This window comes from Lissotriton helveticus, chromosome 1_1, assembly GCF_964261635.1.
Source record: "Lissotriton helveticus chromosome 1_1, aLisHel1.1, whole genome shotgun sequence".
In the NCBI taxonomy this organism is placed as follows: domain Eukaryota; kingdom Metazoa; phylum Chordata; class Amphibia; order Caudata; family Salamandridae; genus Lissotriton; species Lissotriton helveticus.
Window position 1 is genome coordinate 1,323,375,286 of NC_136057.1, and position 20,392 is coordinate 1,323,395,677.

The window sequence follows — 20,392 nt, forward strand, 5'->3', positions numbered from 1 at the left end:
TGGGAAGCTTGATTCCGGTCCAGGGAAGACATGGCTTGGCAGTTCGGGCTGGACTGTTCCCATGAGGCACAGGGTCAGACTGATTTGCATATGGCCATGTCTGAACTGGGGTGGCGGAGTGAGCTAAAGAACGGTGAAGGATTAAACCCGGATCAGTTGACTGGCGGTGAGTGTTTGTATTGTCAACGCTCCGTCCATCACCACCTTTGGTTTTTCTTTGCTCATGGCACCACCCACCACAATGCTGGGAATGCACTGCGTGCATTGTCATGCACAAGGTGACAGGCACCGCGAGGTGCCTGCCACCATGTCCATGACATTGCAGGGGGATACCATAGGTACCCCCATGTGTACCCCCAACCCCCATCAATAACCTGGGGGCCCGCAACGGGCCCGTAAGAGAATTCTGCATGCTGCCGCCACGGAAAGGCATGTTTCCGCCCCCATGCTAATATGGATGGCAGTGTCTAGCAGACACTGCCACCATATTAAACGCTTTTCCGCCCGGTCGACTTGTCGACCGGGCGGAAAAGCGTCGGATGGTCTTTCCGTCCGCCGCGGTACCCCTCGCCGGAGATCCTGCCACCAAAGCCTTGATCTTCATGTCTCATTTAGAGATGGGTGGTTCTAAAGCATTCCGTTGACAGAGATCTGTTGGTTGCATAGAGGGAATGCTACCTTCGACAGTCCAAAGGACTAGAGGCTTAATGTCTTTTTTGTCCTGTGTGAAGAAATAAAATCCCAGGGTGGGGAGGTCATTCATTTTTTTTGTTTTTCCGAAATTAACTCCTGCTTTGGGAGTTTGTTCCTGAATGACAAACACTTTAGTAGACAGCTGCCGAAATTAACATCGGCTATCCACCAATTTTAAGTATGTTGAAAGGAACTACTGTGACGAGGTTATTTTCAAATGTACAGAGATAACTGCTGGGCCGGCAGTCATCACTAAATTTTGCAGAGTACCATCCGAAAGGTGGTGGTAATGTCTTCCACCATTCCTAAGGACACTACACCATTGGTCGAATCCTAAATCAGGCCTTATGTTTTGAGTGTTTCGATATCAGTGTAATGACCACCCAGATGTTATCATGTTGTTGGATGCAGCATTTAGCAGTATGGTGAATGAGGACGTGTGAGAGGCAGACACACACTTTACGGTTTGTATTTTGCTAGCAGTAGTTTGCTCACATTGCCCTTTTGTTATGGTTGAAAGTATTCAGTGCTTAATTTGCAAAAGAAGAAGTGCTGGGACACAAAGTGGCACACAAAAGCCATGGCCGGAACCCCTGACTGCCAAGGGCGCTGAATACCAAGGCTGTGGAGTCCTGATTCCACCTTATGCCTCTTTTATCCACTACCAGACACTCCCTGCCCCTCTATTGTACTCTTTCAGGTTCTTTTTCATACACTTTATTTCTTTCCCATGGTTTTTCTGTCTTTCTCTTCCTCTTTCTTTACCCCTTTGCAGTTTTTCTCTTTCTTGCTCTGGATAAGGTCTGATGAGGAAAAATATATGCCAGCCTCAACAAATGTATGTTGATGGGCTCCACATGCAACCTCCCAATCAAATTAAGCACTGAAACTATTATTTAAGATTTCAGCATGATTTTGGGGTAGTAATGTTGCCCCACCCTAGAACAGTCCCCAAATATAGACCATGGGTCCCAGTGCAGTAAAGTTCTCTCACAGCTGCTGTTAATTGTGCACCTGAACATAGTAACTGGACCCCAGTCAATAATCTTCCTCTAATCTAGTTGGCTAATGTCAACTGGGCACCCAAATTTAGTACTATATTCTAGTTCAGGTGTGGTCCTTGCCCCAAAAATATCTCCTGTCAGTTGGGCACCTGAATATACTTCACTATCCTGGTTCAGTTATTTTTCTTCACCTTAGAAGTGCTGTTGTAACTTGGTAAGCTCTATGTACTACCCAGAAACTAGTTCCGGAATGTTGTTACTTTTCAACTGCTCTACCCAAAATCGCCCCTTGCACAGTCTACCATTCTGATACAGTTAATTCTCACATATCAAGTTTACTCTCAGTGAATCTTTTGTACACCTCTGAGGACATACATCTGGGGATGTTATTTGAGCTACAAAAATCACAAAATGAGTCAATAACTAAATGTTCCTTCTTGCATCACCAGCAAGTAATGCCTTTTCACACTGGAACCCAACTTTACTCTTGAGGTGAAGGCTTTCTCTTGCAGTTGGGTAGGTGATTATAGGGCTGAAATTCACCAGTGAGCTTCCTGGGTGATTGATGGTGATTGGACTGGTGGATGATGAAAGGATGCTATAAAATGTGGAACACAACAGTACTACAGGTTTTGCCTGCTACACACAAACATTTGCTCCAAGTTCCTTTAAGCATATTCATGAGTCACCTTATTGGGTTGAACGATCCTTCGGAGATTTTCAATCCATCTGTCGCGCTCCTCTACTGATGTGCATGCAAAGCAACGGCTGCCTTCTGAAGTAATAACCTGTTGTGATGGAAAGAAGGAAAGTAAAGACTATTTAGTTGCATACAATGTGTACCATTGGTGGTTAGTATGTTTCCTCAGATTCATGTTTTGTTTGATAAGGGAACAGAGACACAGTAAGGTCCTGTGGTAGGCCTATGATCACATAATATGGTGTCTTGCTCCGCCTTTCAGATAATACAGAATTTCCCACATGGTGGCGCGAACAAAGCTAAGCAAAACGTAAAACACAACACCACCTACAAAAGGGTTTTATTTTACAAAATGCAAAGACTCTCTTTTTAGAATATGGCTTGGGGTTTATTTTTGCAATGCTCTCTAACAGAAAGGCTTTCCCAGATGCCAAAACGAACGACATTCAAATACACATAGTGATATATATTTATATGCAAACAATAATAACACACTTGGTAAATGCAACAGTTAAATGCATGAATATAACATGAATAAACAAGCAGCAAATAATATGAGATAAAACGAAAGAAAGATATATACACTGAATCACAAAGAAAACACCTCAAATGATCAAAGTCACTGGCCACACATCACAATGGCAATAATCACAACTCAACACTTCACCTGGTGCAAACACTGCATCTTACCCCACTCCTGACTGGGGGATTTAACAGCCAGGGATAAGAGCCTTGGCAACCAGGGTTCTGCTGTACCGAAGTAGAAGCAAGCATCTGTCCCCATTCGGATTCCAAAATCCCGATTTCTAAGTCAACAACCCTCAGCTTTATAATCTCAAAACACACACTAGAAGTTTCAAGAGTCTTCCCCTCTGCACCAAGGAATCTTACTGGAACTGGCCAGCTTCCAGGCAAGCATTCCACGGCAGGAAGGAGTTCCCACGCTCCCTCTACATTCTCGCATGTTCCAGCCTTTATCTTGACGAAGCTCACGAAAGCCTTCCAGGGTACATTAAACAATCTCTCACAAAAACAATCCTTGAACGTGATTAACCCAAACAACTTGCAAGCGTGTCTGTGTGCGCAGAAAAAGCTCAAGCCAGGCAGAGTCAGAATTCAGGATGACATGAGGCCATGTCAAAGCCAATAGTAAGAACTTAATAATACTTGCCAATGTACAACATAATGCTCATTTGTTCACACTCCCTATAGCATCACATATTTCATCTATCAATGTACAACACAGTGCACATTTGTGCACCACTGCTCATAACACTGCACTTTGAGACCAAAAAGTACATTCCACACCTCTGTCTCTCTCATGCTTTCAAATGCACATCCCACATGTTCTGTTCTTGGCAGGGCTGTCCTACTCCGTGACAGCTCCCACTGAAAGACTGCAAGATTACAAGAAAGAAAACCTTTAAGAGAAATAAGGCATATGCAGGACGTTGTACATTCAGGCTAGGATACAATAATAAACCAAAGTCAATTAAAATGATGATAGTCAAAGGTCATCACAGGGCGTCAGACCACAAGAGTGCCTCTAGGACTACATATGGTTAAGCTGAGAAGTCTTTGTTAGGTCTCCTGGTTGAAGAGCCAAAAATGTAGGGCTCTATTTAGATTTTGGCAGACGGATTATTCTCTGTTGGCCTGACGGAGGACTTTAAGTCTGCCAGGTGGCGAATACTCCACTCGTCAAATTTTGATATATATTTGTAAATGACCGACTAACTGGTGGTCATTTATAATGCATTGGAAGAAACCACCATCACAGCGGTTCCTGTTAATGCATTTTTCTGTTTGGTGCAGTCAGTGCTTAATTTGTAAAAATAAAAAAATAAAAATAAGTGCCAGGGCCTTCCTCAGGAGGCCACGTCAGCTTGCACCATCCATTGTCGTGGGCAGGCCTGCTAATTACAGTACCAGCACAACTACTAAACATCACACTCCTAAAAGTGTGTGACAATCCAGACTAGTCCAGGCCCCCAAAGCTATAAGAACAGCTAGGGAAGCAGATATTAATACTTTTTAATGTATATTGAGTTAATATACAACTGTTGTTGTGCTCAACTCTAAATTGGAAACCACAGGCTCAAATTAAGCACTGGGTACAGGGCTCTGTCAGAAGGGTGGAGCCCTGTACCAAACAGGTTCCTTTTTTTATTTTCAAAAAGAAAAACCCAAAATTAGATTTTCTTTTTTGAAAGTAAAAAATTCTATGCTTCTCTCCCATGGCGAGGGGATCATTTAGCAGTTTTCACTGTCACTTATCGCCAGTGTTTCCCTGGGTGGTGGCAGGCAGTGAAATATCACCTGTCAATTCACCCATCTAAATAAGGTGGGCAGAATGACAGGTCAAACACCGACAGCCACTAAACACAGGGTTGTTGGAGTGGGTAATAACAGCAGAGATGGAGTAGTCCCTGCCGTGATTAACTCTAAGGCCTATCTGCAATTAAATTTAACGGGTTTGCTGCATTCTTGGCAGTAAGGATACTCTGTCACTGTTGCAATGGAGTATCTTTTCCCCCAAGAATTAAATTGGGCCCTTAGTCCTAAAATTCACTTCTCCCCTGCACAGAGGTCCAGAGAGAAATTCTATGTTCATCTTTTGAGCCTCCTAGCAAAAAGAAAATGCTTTAATAGCATGATCTATTGGCAATTAATGAACTTGAATCAAAACTTAAGCTTGATGCTAGTAAGAAATTGGATTTTTAGTTATGCAGGGTGTGAGTCCTGTCCAAGTAATACTTCCATTATTGTCTACGTACTGACAGGGTAGCGAAGCAGAGCAGCCCAAGACCTCCTTAAGGGAGGTGCTGGGTGCGAGTAATCTCCATTTGCTGGCACAGAACAACAACACTCAATAAATGATTTCATAGTCAGTGCTTTTTCTTTGAAAAAGACAAAGTACATTTATTACACACACTAAATCCTACACATCAATTTACTAATATATACATCAGGCAGATGGATTTACCTTTCGTGTCCATTTGAATTCACATTTGACCCCCAAGTGGGTCATGACCCCAAATATTCCAGTACACCCCACCTATACCAGATGCAATATCACAATATAAAGGGGTGTCATTTTAACTAATTGGCTTTATCAAGGGGTCACCATATTAAAATATGAGGCAAGCCAATTGACATTGTCAAGGAGTAACCGTATATTAGGTTTCAACATTTAAAACAATGACATTGATTATTCCAAAAAGATTGCAACATTTACCAGCAATCATTGTTCATAAAGTAGTTTGAGTAACGCATTGCAAAACAAAATAACATGTGCCTGAGTCTTTCTTTTACAATTGAAACCAAGTAAAAGGCAGCCATATGATCCACTACTAGGGATCCTCACACTCCTAAGCTGGACAGCAAAAGATCTAGCCCAAGTAGTATTTTGAAAAAGTCTCCCCTTGTCACACATTTTATGACCTGGGAGAATTAGGGTTAATTTCCCTAATCAATCCTGGTGGGCTGCTGCACTCCCTGCAGGCCTCACTCCAAACAATTTACGTTGGTGGTGCCACTGCCCCTCCTTGGGGCGTCACAGAGAAGAAGACCTTCCTGTACTGGCGTTATGGGGCACTCCCAACTGGGAGCAATGAATAAATAATGAGCAGCTTTTCCGACTTATTTTAATAGCACCGCTTCACTGTGTCTTTCTTTTTTCACTGAATACCCCAGTCCCACCAAGGGCACCCATTGCTTGTGGCTTCCCTTATGGGTCTTGTGGCAGCGTGGGAAGCACGCTCCTGCACTACCCTGCCGGCATCCCACCCGGCCGGCACTACTAGTTGCCGCCGCAGGAGGAGACGGCTTTATTCTCCCTGCCCACTTCATACAAGCAGGATGTGTGGATTGCAGTAGCTTCCCGGCTCCCCATAAACAAGGGCACATGGAACAGGGGCTGGCACACCGCCACTTAGTGGAGGGGGTACAGTGGCACTCTTCCCTGTCTCTTCAAGCCATGGCCTGGAGATGGAAGTTCATGGCACCAATCACTATTGAACAGGACCCCATGGGGATGGGGTCCCTAGGGCCAACAGTAAGTCTCGTTAGTGGGCCGCATGCACGCTCTCTCCCAAGATAAATTATTAAATATGTTTGAGCGTTGCACTGTCCCCTGGGTGCTGGCCAACTTGGGGTAGAGGGGATTAAAGAAATAGCGGAATCATTGTACCGGAAAGAGGGGTCAAAGTTGAAACCTTTAAAGGACCATAACTCAGGCCCTGTTGGATCTTTCTTTACAATCGTGGGTTTGTTTTGCTCCTGGTGGCTAGCTCTAGATGCAAGGAGCATTTCAAACAAGCCTCCTGAACTCTAACAGGCTGCACTTTGGAGTGAGCTGCTTTCAATGTTTCCCTGTGGCAGTTTTCTCTCCTGGTGCTCCTCTCCTGCTGGTGGGAGTACCTTGTGTAGTCCGCCTGTTACCAGCCAGCAGAGCACCCTCCTGCCCTCACTTCCAAGCTGCAGAGAATCCTGGCTGTATGTGGGGCAGTTGTGGGGCAGCGGAGTCCAGATTTTCACCCAACTGGTCCTCATTGGATCCAAGTGTGCCACCACCACTGGCTCCTGAGAAACCCAACTAGTCCTGTGGAACAGCTGCAGGCAAAGTCCTTAGTCCAATAGGGGCATCAGGTGGCTTGTCCTTCCAGCTGTCCATGAATCTGGTGTCGTCGCTGTGCAGGTCCAGGGTCTTGCTCTACTTGTGCAGGAGTTTATATGTATGGGTGGAAAGTTCTAGATGCCAGACACTCCTGGCCAATCTTAAGATACCACATTATCCTTTCACCACTGTCATAACCCTCCTACACAGCATTCTGTCACATTCCAATATGGCAGAAACCTTCTTTCTCTGGTCAGAGCTTCGGTGCCCACCCAGAGATGTGGCTATAATAATGGGCAAACCCTCACTTGTAGTCACCTCAAACCAGTTCTTGAGAGCATCCAGCCCCCAACCCCTGCAGCCCCCTGACTGACATTGGAGCAAAGTTAGCTAGAGGTAAAAAAAGTAGAGGGGGCAGGGCTGGTGTCCATTTCATCTGCTTGTGACAGGAAGGCTTCCTTGAAGTGCAATCAGTCCTGGAGCAGAGGCCCCAGGCCATCTTGTCAAGGGAAGGCCAGCACCTGCAACACTCAAGCCATATGCCCCCTGGGAGCAATACTGTTGTCACTAATGGGGAGCCAGATAACAGTTGAAGGCTTACAAGCTTTAGGCACAAAACTTGAAACTTTCTAAAAGTACCAGTTACCTAATATTTAGCCAAAACCCGATTCTACCTTTAAATTGCATTTTGAATAACTATTAAAATGAGTGTTGGAAATATTTCTCTAGCTGCTATCCATCCAAATTTAGCATTTAATAAATGTAACAATGTTACCCAATGATTCCCTACGGAAGAAGCCATCTTGCTACAGTGAAAATCGTTTCGGGGATATTTCACTGTAAGGATATGTTCAACCTTAACTTTCACATGCCTTACTTTCAAATATCAGCCTGCTTTTAAGGGCACTAAGGCCTACTTAGAAGTGACTTGTTATTTAAAAGTAAGATTTAGGCCTGTCAAAAATGTTCTCAGAGCTGACAAAAAGAACGGTTGATCAGTGGTTGTGGGAGTGTTATGTTAAGGGGATTTATAAAGTGCATAGTTACCCCAACAACGGGGCTTACCGGACCTGGGGCCAGATGTACGACCTGCCAAATAGCGCCTCGCAAATTGCATCGCATTTGTGACTTTGTGAGGCGCTATTTGGCATGTACAACAGTGTGTTTAACACTGTTTGCGATTACCAATGGGGTCGCAAATTGCGAGGCTCATGAATATTAATGAGTCTCTCGCAATTTGCGAGCTCATTGGAAATGACAGGCCCTCCCAGGGATGGTGGCCTGCTGGGCTCAGCAGACCACCATGCCTGGGACTGCTTGTAAAAATAACAGCTCTTTTTTGTAAAAATGCAGCTCGTTTTCATTAAAGGAAAACAGGATGCATTAAAAAAAAATGAAATGTTTTCGTTTAATTTTTTAAGGGCAGGCAGTGGTCCCTGGAACTACTGCCTGCCCTTAAAAATAATATTGCATGCATTTGCAAAGTGGAAGGGGTCCCCTGGCGACCCCATCTCATTTGTGAATGAATCACCACCTACTTGAAGTAGGTGGTAATTTGCGAGTGTTTTGCGACCACACTTGCAGTCGCAAAACATTGGTACATAGCTTTTCAGTCGCTATTAGGAAGGGAACGCCCCTTCCTAATAGCGAGTCGCAAAACAGTATTTTGCAAGTCGCAATTTATTTGCGAGTCGCAAAATACTGTTTGTACATGGGCCCAAGTCTAAGACCCGTTTGCGCACGCTAAAAAGCATCATACATCTGGCCCCAGGATCTTGAAGGTGGAAAAGCTGTAGCTACAGGTCTATCAGAAAGAAAAGACAGGCAATTAGATGGAGAAAACCCATGTCTTCAAAGATTTTCTGAAGTACAGATGGCGTTCAGTGTTACGGATGGAAAGAGGTAGTGATTTCCAAAGAACAAGAGCTTTGGAACGAAAGGAGTGGCCTCCAGCTCTGGCCCTCCTGGTTCGAGGCACAATGGCCAAATTAAGATCGGTTGAGTGTAGAAGGTGGGAGAGTCTGTAGCGAGATAAGAGGTTGGACAGGATGGGAGCACGCAGGGTCTTAAAATGAATGCTCTTTTCCACTGGAAGCCAATGTAGTTTGTGGAGAAGACCAAAAACAGCAGAACTTCAGAAGGGAAAAAAGCAGCCTAGCTTCCTCATTTTGGACAAACTGGAGTGTACGGATGTTTGACTTGTTGGTGCCTAGGTACAAGATGTTACAATAGTGGATGAGCAGTGAAAGTATTAAAATGCAGTTGTATCTATGTACTTATTTGGTAGCTGCCCACAGGTGCAGCAACATTAAAGAGCCAGTTTGGAGGACCTGCCTCGTCAACTTTCTTTTTATGCCCTGGCAGGTGCCATGTGCCTTTCAGTCTTGAATACCCCTGATGAAATGAAGGCTTTTGAACTGTCAGATTTGATCATGACACCGGACTGACTTGATGCACTGATGTGCGACCTACCTCAAAACAGAACTTCTCACCCAGGATGCTGCTGTGCAGGGGCCGGATGACAACGTCCTTCTCTGTGCTCAGGTCCAGCATCTCCACTGTGTTCAGTGGACTGTTGAGAGAGTCGCGTGAGCTGTGCACACTCTGGCACCTAAATACAAGGGGAGAGAAATTGGTCACTGAGCCATAATGGGAACTTCAATGCATTATATCGATGTAACGGTACTAGCGAAATATTGTGCCATTCTCCAAGTAGGACAGGGCATCTGAAAGGCCAGTGGAGCCAAACTTCTGAGAAATTCAACCTTTAGCAGATTCTCTCAGTTTCCTTGTAAGCCATCCATCTTAGCTTCAATTCGTCTTAGTCAAGAAACACGTCAGAAAACCATGGAAGTTAAATTCAATAAAGAAAGCTATCTGGCTAACATTGAAGCTAGCTATGGTCCTTAACACAAACGGCAATTATTTGACAAGTATGTGCATTAACATCTATGTATCATATTAGGAAGGCACATTACATATATATTTTCTTGGGATGATACATGCAGTAATATAATCTATTGACTTGGGGTGGAACATACATTATTATCAATGTATCATTAGTGACATTGATGTGTAGTTTTGGGTTTCATCGTAGAATAATAGTAACTATATACCATCTTAAGATGACCCATGCATTCATCTAATTAGAATCTCATCTTGGATGGCAAACACATTCATAATATCTTTGTATCACCTTGGGATGATACATGCCTATGAGAAGTCTTTGACACATTTTGCAGAAGATCCAAACTAACATCATCCAGGTACTCTCCCACCATGAATAGGTATCTAGCTAAAAATGTTTTTTTTTTTTTTATCAAAGGAATTTTTATTGCTTTTTCCAAAACATAGACTCAAGGCACAATCCGCCAATATGCCCTCGCAGGGGCTTTCCGAAATTCAAAATACATTATTCACACCTACTGATAAGTAGAGAGTCGAAGCTCCCCATAGCCATAGTGTACCCAAGCCTTATCCGCAGCATAATAGTAGGGTTCAATTTCGAGGGAGATGGGGTGCAGTCACTATGTCCATCACGAGGGATAATCATCAGGAGCAATGTCACCTCATGAGTGTCTCTGCGCTGATTACTCCCTCTATGCTCCCCATTCCGACCAATTGCCAGCATGTGCAACCAGCAAGCGCTGCCCCCGAAGAGCTCGAGGAAACTCGAAAGTGGGTAATACACCAAGAATCAAACGATACAAAAAAGGAAAAACCCAACCTACCCCCCATCCCCCCCAAACTCCCTCTCCCCCCCCACCCCCGTGGTGGTGTTGCTTTACAATAGAGTTTCGACCGTATAGTGTACCTCAGAGTTCGAATAGATGAAGGGCCCTGAGTGTGGGAGGGCAAACCGCCGAAGGTAGGCCCTTCGAGAGGAAGGAGACCAAAGGACCCCATCGGAAATCAAAGTTTTTAAAGTCCTGTTGGGATATGTCAGACATGCGTTCCAGGCTCATCAGTTGCCACAGGCGGGAGTGCCACAGGGACATCGCCGGTTCTTCCTTCTTCTTCCACGCTGCCGCTATAGCCAGCTTGGCAGCCCCCAGACATAGCCACATAATTCTCTTATCGGCCCTAGTTTGATGTTCTAGCATAGGGTCTCTAATGCCAAGTAGGGCCTCTGTCATTGAGGTCGGGACGGGGTACCCCAGGATAGTTTTCACCTGCGCCAGGATCTCTTCCCAAAATGGCCGAATGGAAGGGCAGTCCCACCAGATGTGTTGGAAGTCCCCCAAGAGGCCACACCCCCTCCAACATCGATCCGACGTGCCGGGAAAGATTCTAGTTAGCTTAGACGGGTATAAGTACCAGTCCATCATTATTTTCAAATGGGCTTCTCTTAGAGCTGTGGACTGATTGAACTTGAAGATATCTGTCCATAGATGGGTCCAGTCTTCCTCTGAAATGTCGCGCTGGGCCATCCCCTCCCACCAGGCCATATATCGTGGACGGGGGGTAGCCTCTGTGGAGAGTAAGAGCTTGTATATAGCCGAAATAGCCCCCTTCATGGACTTAGTTTTAATGAGGAGTGATTCAAACGTGGTGAGAGGTCTGGTGGCACACTCCCTGATCCGTGGGTCGAGAGCCCAGTGTAACAGCTGTGCGTGATGGTATCGCTCACGGTCCCCCCCCCCATAATCTCTTGTGCAGTTCTCAAAGGTAAGGGGGTCATAGTTGTGGAATAAGTGTGTCAGTGCGAGGCAACCTCCTTCCCTCCAAGCATTAAACGGCCCCTCTAGGAGCGCTGGGGGGAATAAAGAGGAGAAGTGGATAGGTGTGAGTGGTGAGGGGAAGGACGTCCAACCCTCCCTCGTTGCCACGGTGTCCCACACCCTAAGAGTAGTGCGTGTTGGGGTACGAAGATATGCATTTGGGGGTCTGTCCCTTTTCTCGCGCCAGATCAAGTCCCATATCGTTCGACCTGCTATACTGCGGTCCATGTGGAGCCAATGTTTCTCCGATTCCTTTTGCGACCATTCGACCAGTATACGTAGTTGGACCGCCTTATAATAGAGTTTAAGATCGGGAAGTCCTGCTCCCCCCTCCTTCTGTGGACGTTGAAGCATGGAAAAGGAGAAACGGGCCCGCCATCCCTGCCAAATAAATCGCAGGATCATAGTTTTCGTGCGCCTACAAAAATCCTCTTCTAGTTCTATGGGGAGTGCCTGAAATAGGTATAGTAGTTTGGGGAGAAGTGTCATCTTTATAGCATGGATGCGTCCCAACCAGGAGAGAAAGAGTGGTTTCCATCTCGTCAGATCCGTTTGAATGCGGGAGAGAATTGGAGGAAAATTAGCTGCATACAGTTTCTCTATTTTTGGCGTCAGTTGCACCCCTAGGTATTGTATGGAAGAGGGCGCCCACGCTAAAGGCGTTAGTGATTAGAGTTGTAAGGTTTCTACGTGCGAGAGGGTAAGGTTAAGTATATAGGACTTATCCAGATTGATCTTGAAGCCCGCCGCTTTCTCAAAGGAGCTAAGTACTTCCTGTAGGCGTGGGAGTGAACCCATCGGGTTAGACAGGAAGAGGAGGACGTCGTCTGCGAAGAGGGAGATCCTATGGGATTCACCGGTGCTCCCTGGCCGCTATAGCTAGGGGTTCTATGCTGAGGGCGAACAACAGAGGGGACAGGGGCAGCCCTGTCTGGTCCCCATGGAATGGCAGAATGAGGTACATTGCACGCCGTTGATTGAGACTTTGGATTTTGGGTGTCTGTAATTGGCCTGGAGCATTGTTATGAATTTGGAGGAGAAGCCAAATTTCGTAAGCGTGGCCCATAGAAAACTCCAATCAACTCGATCGAATGCTTTTTCAGCATCAAGGCCGACTAGGACCGCAGGAATTTTAAACTTGTTAGCTTTCTCGATTAAGTGGACGATACGACGGGTGTTGTCGTGTGTTTGGCGCCCCTTAATAAAGCCAGACTGATCGGGATGAATAATAAGTGGCATGAGTTCAAACAGTCGCTTGGCCAGTATGGAGGAGTACAGCTTTGCATCAATGTTCAAGAGGGCAATGGGTTGGTAGGAAGAACAGCAAGTGGCGTCCTTACCCGGCTTGGGGATCACTGAGATCACCGCCCCTGCCATAGAGTCAGGGGTGTTGCCGTCCAAGGCCATCCGATTAAAGAGCCGGACCAGGTGGTGACTAATGTCCGCCGCAAAAGTCTTATAAAAGACCGCGGTATACCCATCAATACCGGGTGCCTTATGGGGTTTCAGTGCTTTAATAGCTGTTTGTACTTCCTCAAGAGTGATAGGAGCAATGAGAGCTTCGTTCCATTCTGGGGAGACCTGTGGGATTGGCAAGTCCTTAAGGAAGGCTTGCTGGTGTTCAGTGTCAAGAGTGTCAGCTGAGTACAAGGAGCTGTAAAAGGACCCAAAAAGTCCCGCCTTGTCTTCGTCCCTATGGAGTAGCTTCCCTGACCTGTCCTGAATACCCCCTATGTATTCCCTCTCTCTTTTGTCCTTCAATTGTCTGGCTAGGTGTTTCCCCACCTTGTTGCCCTGAGTGTAGGACAGGTTGCGTAATTTGAGAAGGGTGAATTCTGCCCTATTATTATATATGGCCCGTAATTTGCCCCTGAGTGCCGTGAGTGTGCGAAGTGTCTGCCTAGTGGGTGCAAGCTTGTGGGTCCGCTCAGCAGTCGCTAGTTCTTCCTCTAAGCCTTCCCTTTCTTTTGCCCGTTGTTTGTTCAGGGCTGAGTTGAGCGCTATGCATTTGCCTCGCAAAACCGCCTTGAAGGTGTCCCATGTGTTATACTCAGAGGTCTCGTCTGGGCTATTAAAGGTGAAGAATTCTGTGATAGTCTCCCTTAGCTGTGTAATCGATTCCTTGTCCCTCGTTAAGGCTTCCGGGAAGTACCAACGCGCCGGTTTCGGGGCGTTACCCAGCCATGAAAGACACACTGTGTACAGACCGTGGTCAGACACCGAAATGGGCAATATCGTAGCATCCTGGAGATTACCCTGCAGGGACTGACTTAGAAAGATGTAATCCAGTCGAGAGTATGACTGGTGCACATGTGAAAAGAAGGAGTAATCTCGTGTGAGTGGGTATAAGGTTCGCCATGTGTCCAGGAGAACCATGTCCCCAATGTGTGTCTGTATGGACTCGGGGAAAGTGCCCATGTCGGAACGACGTGTGTGCGTGCTGTCAAGTGCTGGGTGCCATACCAGGTTAAAATCTCCCAGGAGGAATAAGAGGCCCTCTGCAAAGTCGGTCACCTTTCCCAACAGTGAATGCAAGAAATTCTTTTGCCCAGTGTTGGGCGCATAAAGTGCTACAAAAGTGCACATCTTACCCTTCATACGTCCTTTGACCATCAGCCATCTCCCATCTTTGTCGCCCTGAGTGGCCATGGGTTGGAACTGAGCGCCCGGGCTAAAGAGGAGAGCTACCCCCTTCTGTTTAGTGGAAGCCGAGGCTTTATAGATGAGGGGATATTTTTTATGTTTAAGACGGTGGTCTTCAGTTTTCAACAGGTGAGTTTCCTGTAGAGCCACTATATCTAAATGATGGTCCAGAATATATTTCCAGACCTTCTGGCGCTTCTGCGGGGAGTTAAGCCCCTTGACATTCCAGGTTCCTATCGTAAGCGGCATATTAAGTCAAACCGTGCTGTTTCCTCTATAGAAGCTGATCTCTGCCCCGTTCTCCCCTGTGGAGAGCCCCCTCCTCTCAACCCCTCCCGCGTTCGCCACCCAGATCCCCCATTGATGTTGATGAGGCCTCCCACATCCCCACCCGTGTCAGTTCCTCGCTTCCGGTGCCCTTCATAAACAGTCCACAATATGTCCCTCAAAGGACTTACGGTGAGAATTAGTACGGTATCCAAACCACCCATCCCCCAATACACCCTATAAGAACAATATAAGCATATTCCCAAACAAAGAACCCCAACTGTTGAACATTTTCCCAGGCCTATGTAAAGTCTGTCCAGGCCTGTGGTATATGTGTAAATGGACGGGTTATGTGGCAGTGGCGGCTCGACACCCCCCCCCGTCCCCAAATCGTGTCGCCATACTTAGCTGAGCATGACCATCACTTCTGGCTTTCAAGAGTCGGCGCCAGTGTCTTTGGAGACCGCCTGAATCGCTGCAGCCTTTTCTTGTGCCATTGTTTCTGGATTCGGCTTGAGGTTCTTCCTGGAGGGGCATTCTCTTCTCACCTTCTGCCACCTGTCGCTCGTCGCCCGAGGGGATCTGGACCAGGCCCCTGATGATTGCCCCCCCTCCTCGTCGTCCGGTCGGTCTTCCTCGTGCGGAATGCCCAATAGGGTACAGGTGTCCCGCAGGGATCGCAGCTGGTGGAGGGCCCCGTTCCATTTAAAGATCAACCTAAAGGGGTGCCCCCAACCAAGAGTACGGGACCCCCTCGTTGCGGAGGAAGGCGGTGGCCATTTTGAATGATCTTCGCTTTTGTAGGGTGATAGCTGAAAGGTCCTGGAAAAGTTCCACAGCGTGGCCCTGAAAGCGAAGAGGTTGTTGAGACGTGCTGCTTTCAGTATGCGTGCCTTGAGAGGGTAATCTGGCGGGAAAGCCAGGATGTCCGGCGGGGGACCCTGAGCTCGGCGAGCTGGGCCCACCCGATGGGCCCTTTCAATACGGATCTCAAAGTCCTCGCTTTCGTCGAGTACTGTTCGGAACAGGGTTTGTAAGTATCCTGTCATATCGTCCCCCTCTGCTTTGGACGGCACATTTCGGACCCGGATGTTGTTGCCCCTTGAGCGGTTTTCGAGGTCCTCTGTGTGGGATTGGAGGTCAGTTTGTTGCTCGTTAAGCCTGATAATTTCTTGTCTCAAGTGCTCCATTTCTTCACTCCTGGTTTGTCCCGCGAGCTCATTTGCGGCCTCCCCAAGGTCATCAACGTCCCGACGCAGTTCTTTATAATCCCCCGCCATTTCTTGTCTGAGGGTTTGGATGTCTTCTTTAAGAGAGGTGAAGAGGGCCTCCATGAATGCCTTGGTCGCCGGGGCCTCCCCCTCGTCGCGATCTTTCTCTTTAGGTGGGGGCGCCTGAGTTGGTTTGTCAGGGCTTTTGTCGGCTTTAGAAGGCCCCTTGCCCAGCAGTTCGGTTATGGTGCGGCTCCCTTTACGAATGGAGGAAGCCATCTTCTCCTCCCTGGCTAGTCCTGCCGTCTCCTCTCCGAGACGCGTTGTTCAGCGGCATCACAGTCAATTTATGGCAGGCGTGCAGTGGGGTGATGCCTCGTGATAGCGTGATGTGTCATCGAGGGTCGTGTGCCCCTTGGCTCCGGGTCCCGGGCCGCGCAGTCTCGTGGCACTCTGAGGCGATCCGCACCCTAGTGTTCCCGTGGCCGCGCTTCTTCCCCACGGCCCCTGGTCTCTGTCCGGCACCGGGAGCCTGGGTTATGCCCCCCGAGCTGCTTCCCTGGCTGTAGAGTCCGGTCCCGCCTTGTGCTCCTCTGGGGGGGGGTCACCGACCTCCCCCAAGTCAGCCCCCCGAGTGGTAGTCTCCCTGGAGGCCCCCTCCGGGGTTGCTGTAATCGCCCTCAGCTCCCTCTTTTGTGTCCTACGGCTCTAGTGGCTCCTCTCCTCTCCTTCTCCCAGGTCATGGACCTTGGTCGGCCGTGGTGGTGTATTGCTCGCGCTCTCGATGCTAGGGCCCCTCGGTCTGTCACAGCTCTTGGTCCGGGGCCCTCCCCGGGGGCTCGATTAGTGCCCCCCGATCTCGCTTGGCTGCCCTAGGTTGCCTCCTTCGCTCACCCTCCTAGGCGGCGCCCCTGCACCGGCCGGTGGCCCAGCTATAGTAGGCCTTATGACGCTGCTGCCGAAAGCGTGGCCCTTGCAACTTTTGTCAGGTTCTCTGGGCACTGGAGGCCCTGGTAGTCGCCCCCGGAGTGATGCTCCCTGACTTTGCTACGCCGCTTTTCTCACCTCTGGGCGCAGCCCGTGGCCGCCGCGCCGTCGCCGAGTAGGCCCAAGCCGAGGCCTCAAGTGACTCCCAGCGCCGGCTCCGTAGGTGCCTCCTTTCGCGGGCCGCCTCCCTGGGGCCCGCGGACGAACTCCTGCGGTTGCCCCCTCCGGACCACTGCACCAGTCGGGGGGACTCCCGGCGCGGCAACCCAGTCTCGTGGTCGTGGGGTGGGGCCCGCTCGCTCCCCTCACTGCAGGAGCCGGATCACTGCTCCCCGCGCCACCGATCGGCCCGCCGCCGCCTCGGTGGTCACTCCTCCGTTCCCCGAGTCTCGTCGGGGCCCCCGGTCACCCCGTGGGTGTCTTGTGTGCCTTCGGCTGTCGGCACAGGTGCTTAGAGACGAAGCGGTCTGCTTTTAGGCCCGGTCTGGGGAACGGGGACGGGGAGCCTCCGGAGAACACGTCTTGCTAAGCCGCCATCTTAGCCACGCCCCTAAAAATGTTTTTTAATTTTTGGAAGAACCCTACATAAGCTTTGCTTCACTGGAAGAACTGCAATTTTGCCAAATGGACCACATTGAACAGAATACACTAGGAGGGTTACTGAGTCATGTTTCACTTGAAACCCACAGCTGAAGGCTATTGGTGAGTGCCAGTCTTCTTTAGAGTGCTGCACTTGCTCCCACCTTAACTATGCGAAGGGAGTATGTTAAGAAGCAGCTTGTACACAATATTTGTGGACCTGAGGGCGGCCTTCGACCTGGTGCCCAGAGGGAAACTTTGGAGCTTTCTGGCTGAGATGGGGGTCCCTCCGGACATTCTGACAATTTTACAGAGACTCCATCATAACAACTACGCCCGGGTCAGATGCGGGAAGCTTGCGGAATTAACGGACAGATTCCCCGTTGACAGGGGGGTTAGGCAGGGTTGTGTATTGGCACCGACCCTGTTCTGCCTCTTTGTCAACGGGGTAATCGCCCATCTCAACGGCATTGAATACACTGATGCCCCGAAGCTGAACGGCAGCAGGGTCCCTGCAATCATGTTTGCAGATGATACCTTGCTGCTGTCCAAAACCACCATGGGGATACAGAGGATCCTCGATTCTTTTGTGTCCTTCTGCACGGAAAGGGGGCTAGAGATTAATGCTACAAAAACAAAGTACATGGTCCTGAACCCAACCAAAAGATCACGCCTGAACCCCATACTGGGATCATCACGATTAGAGAGAGTCTCCACCTTTGAATACCTGGGTGTAACATTGAATGAAAACATGTCCTGGGGAACACACCAGACTAGGGCTAACCTTAAACTAGTGCAGACCACAGGTGGCATCGCACGCATGATGACAAATTCCACATACCGTCCATTGGCGCCGGTCATCCAGATCTATAAGGCACAGGCCAGGGGTGCTATCATGTATGGGGCGGAATTGTGGGGTCACAAATCTTCCCACAGTTTGTCTACAACTGAGAACAATTTTATTAGACAGTTAGTTGCACTCCCGTCTAGTACACCGATTGTCCCCTTGAGGATGGACCTGGGACTGAGACCAATAGCAGATGAACTGGGTCTCAGGCCCATAGCCTTCTGGCGAAGGTTATGGAGTAGTGAAGAACTTTCTACCTACAGGGCGGAACTGAGGGAGTTTCTAATCCACCCCAAAGCTCTACAGATCCCATGGATAAAAAAGTCCTGTGTGAGATTAGGGTTCCCCGACCTATGGTCCGATCCAGCTAATGCTTCACTAGGGATTCCACGAAGAGTCCTGGCCAACGCTTACCACGAGCAGAAACTAGCTAGGGTCATGGAATGCCAGGGTGAGGGGTCACTAACATCTGCATTCATGCATAGCAAGGATCTATACAGGTTGGAGAGGGTTTTGGATGGTATGACACCCGTGCTGGCCAGGAAACTATTCCTCCAATGGAGATATGGCACACTGCCTCTGCGGGCCTTTACTAGCTCCTGGTCAAGACTGCCCTCTACCAAGCAATGCCCGGCGTGCATTTGTGCTGAGGAAAGTGATTTACATGTGGTCTTGTTTTGCCCTACTTACAAAGCCGCAAGGAAATACTGGCTTTTACCACTCATCAGAAACTTTGGTTGTAGGGAGTACCTCCCGATGTACAGAATTTTAAAAACTGATGTCTCGGGTCCAACAGTGTTTGCATTAGCTAAATTCCTAACAAATGTATGGCATACTCGCACCCGTATTTTAAAGTCGCAGTTGTTCACATAACTATAAGATCAAAATTTTAAACGTATGGTCTTTTATCGGTTTTCACTCTAGTAGTATCTATTTCTCAAGGTGAAATGATTTTATACTGTATAACATGTGTTCCTGCATATTTGCGATGTTTTATATTGTTTCAAAAGTTTTATTTTGCCTATCTTTGATGGCCAAATCGGCCGAAATAAAGAAAGAATAAGAAACCCACAGCTGAAGGCTATTGGTGAGTGCCAGTCTTCTTTAGAGTGCTGCACTTGCTCCCACCTTAACTATGCGAAGGGAGTATGTTAAGAAGCATAACTACTAAAACTTCATAAATTACAGACGATTCAAAATGCATTGGCCAGACAGCTCCTTACCCTACCTATGCAGACTTGCATAACGCCTGGACTTGTCTCCCTACGCTGGCTCCCAAAAGCTAGAAAGATCATCTTTACAGCAACGAGAATAGCTCATTATGCAATCCATGGGACTGGCCCACTCTTCCGCCAACAAAAAATCCAATATTACCACCAAACAAGATCATTGCACTCAAAGCTTGTTCATTATTGAGTGAATCGCCATTCAGAAAGGCTTAACTTGGCAGAGCCTCTTTCTCTGTGCAGACAGCAAGCTCTGGAATTCAATGCCTACTCAAAGAAGGGGTACTGTCACTCACTTCCAATTCTGGAAAACACTTAAGGCATGGCTCTTGCTATCAATATGAACAAAAGTCACTAATTATGATCCATACAAATTGGTAAATAGGCATGTCTGGCTGTGACTCCTGCCTTTTCTGCTGCATTTCAACCTTACGCACTGCAGCTTATCGTCTCTGTATCATCTTAGTCTGGAGAAGGTTGGGCAGAAGACAAGACTTGAACAAACCCTGAATATTGTGAGCCTAAAAAGCAGTTATGTTTACCGTTCGCCATCGGATAAGGAAGTTGCTGACAAGTCCAGCTTGGAAGGAGGTCGTTTTCTTTTTGTCCTTTTCAAAAGTAACCCCTGAAATTAAAAAGGTAATTTAGTTTTCGGCTGAATAAACACCATGGAGGTTACTCCTGGTAAGAAAAGGTACATTCACATATTGTATCAGTGAGATGTTTTACCACGGTGTCCATGCGTTGTAGGCTTAGCATACACTGTACCGTGAATAATTAGCTAATATTATTTCCTAAAATCAGGGACCCCTGTTATTTCCTACTCCCAGAATTACCAGAACCACAGAAAATGGTAAAAAGGGTGGAAGGATAAGTTATTTTTCTCACTTACTTGT

At 47.8% G+C, this 20,392-nt stretch overlaps 1 protein-coding gene across 2 annotated transcripts in view; it reads right to left on the minus strand.

The window, feature by feature from the left end:
* The window catches only part of RASAL3 (RAS protein activator like 3), a 286,096-nt gene that overhangs the window by 76,377 nt on the left and 189,327 nt on the right, over positions 1-20,392 (minus strand). For both annotated transcript variants that reach the window (XM_078682087.1, XM_078682079.1), the window contains exons 5-7: positions 20,039-20,121; positions 9,488-9,626; positions 2,387-2,485 (exon numbers count right to left, since the gene is read on the minus strand). In XM_078682087.1, coding sequence (XP_078538213.1) covers positions 2,387-2,485; positions 9,488-9,626; positions 20,039-20,121 — 321 coding nt within the window. The remainder of the gene's footprint in view (positions 1-2,386; positions 2,486-9,487; positions 9,627-20,038; positions 20,122-20,392) is intronic.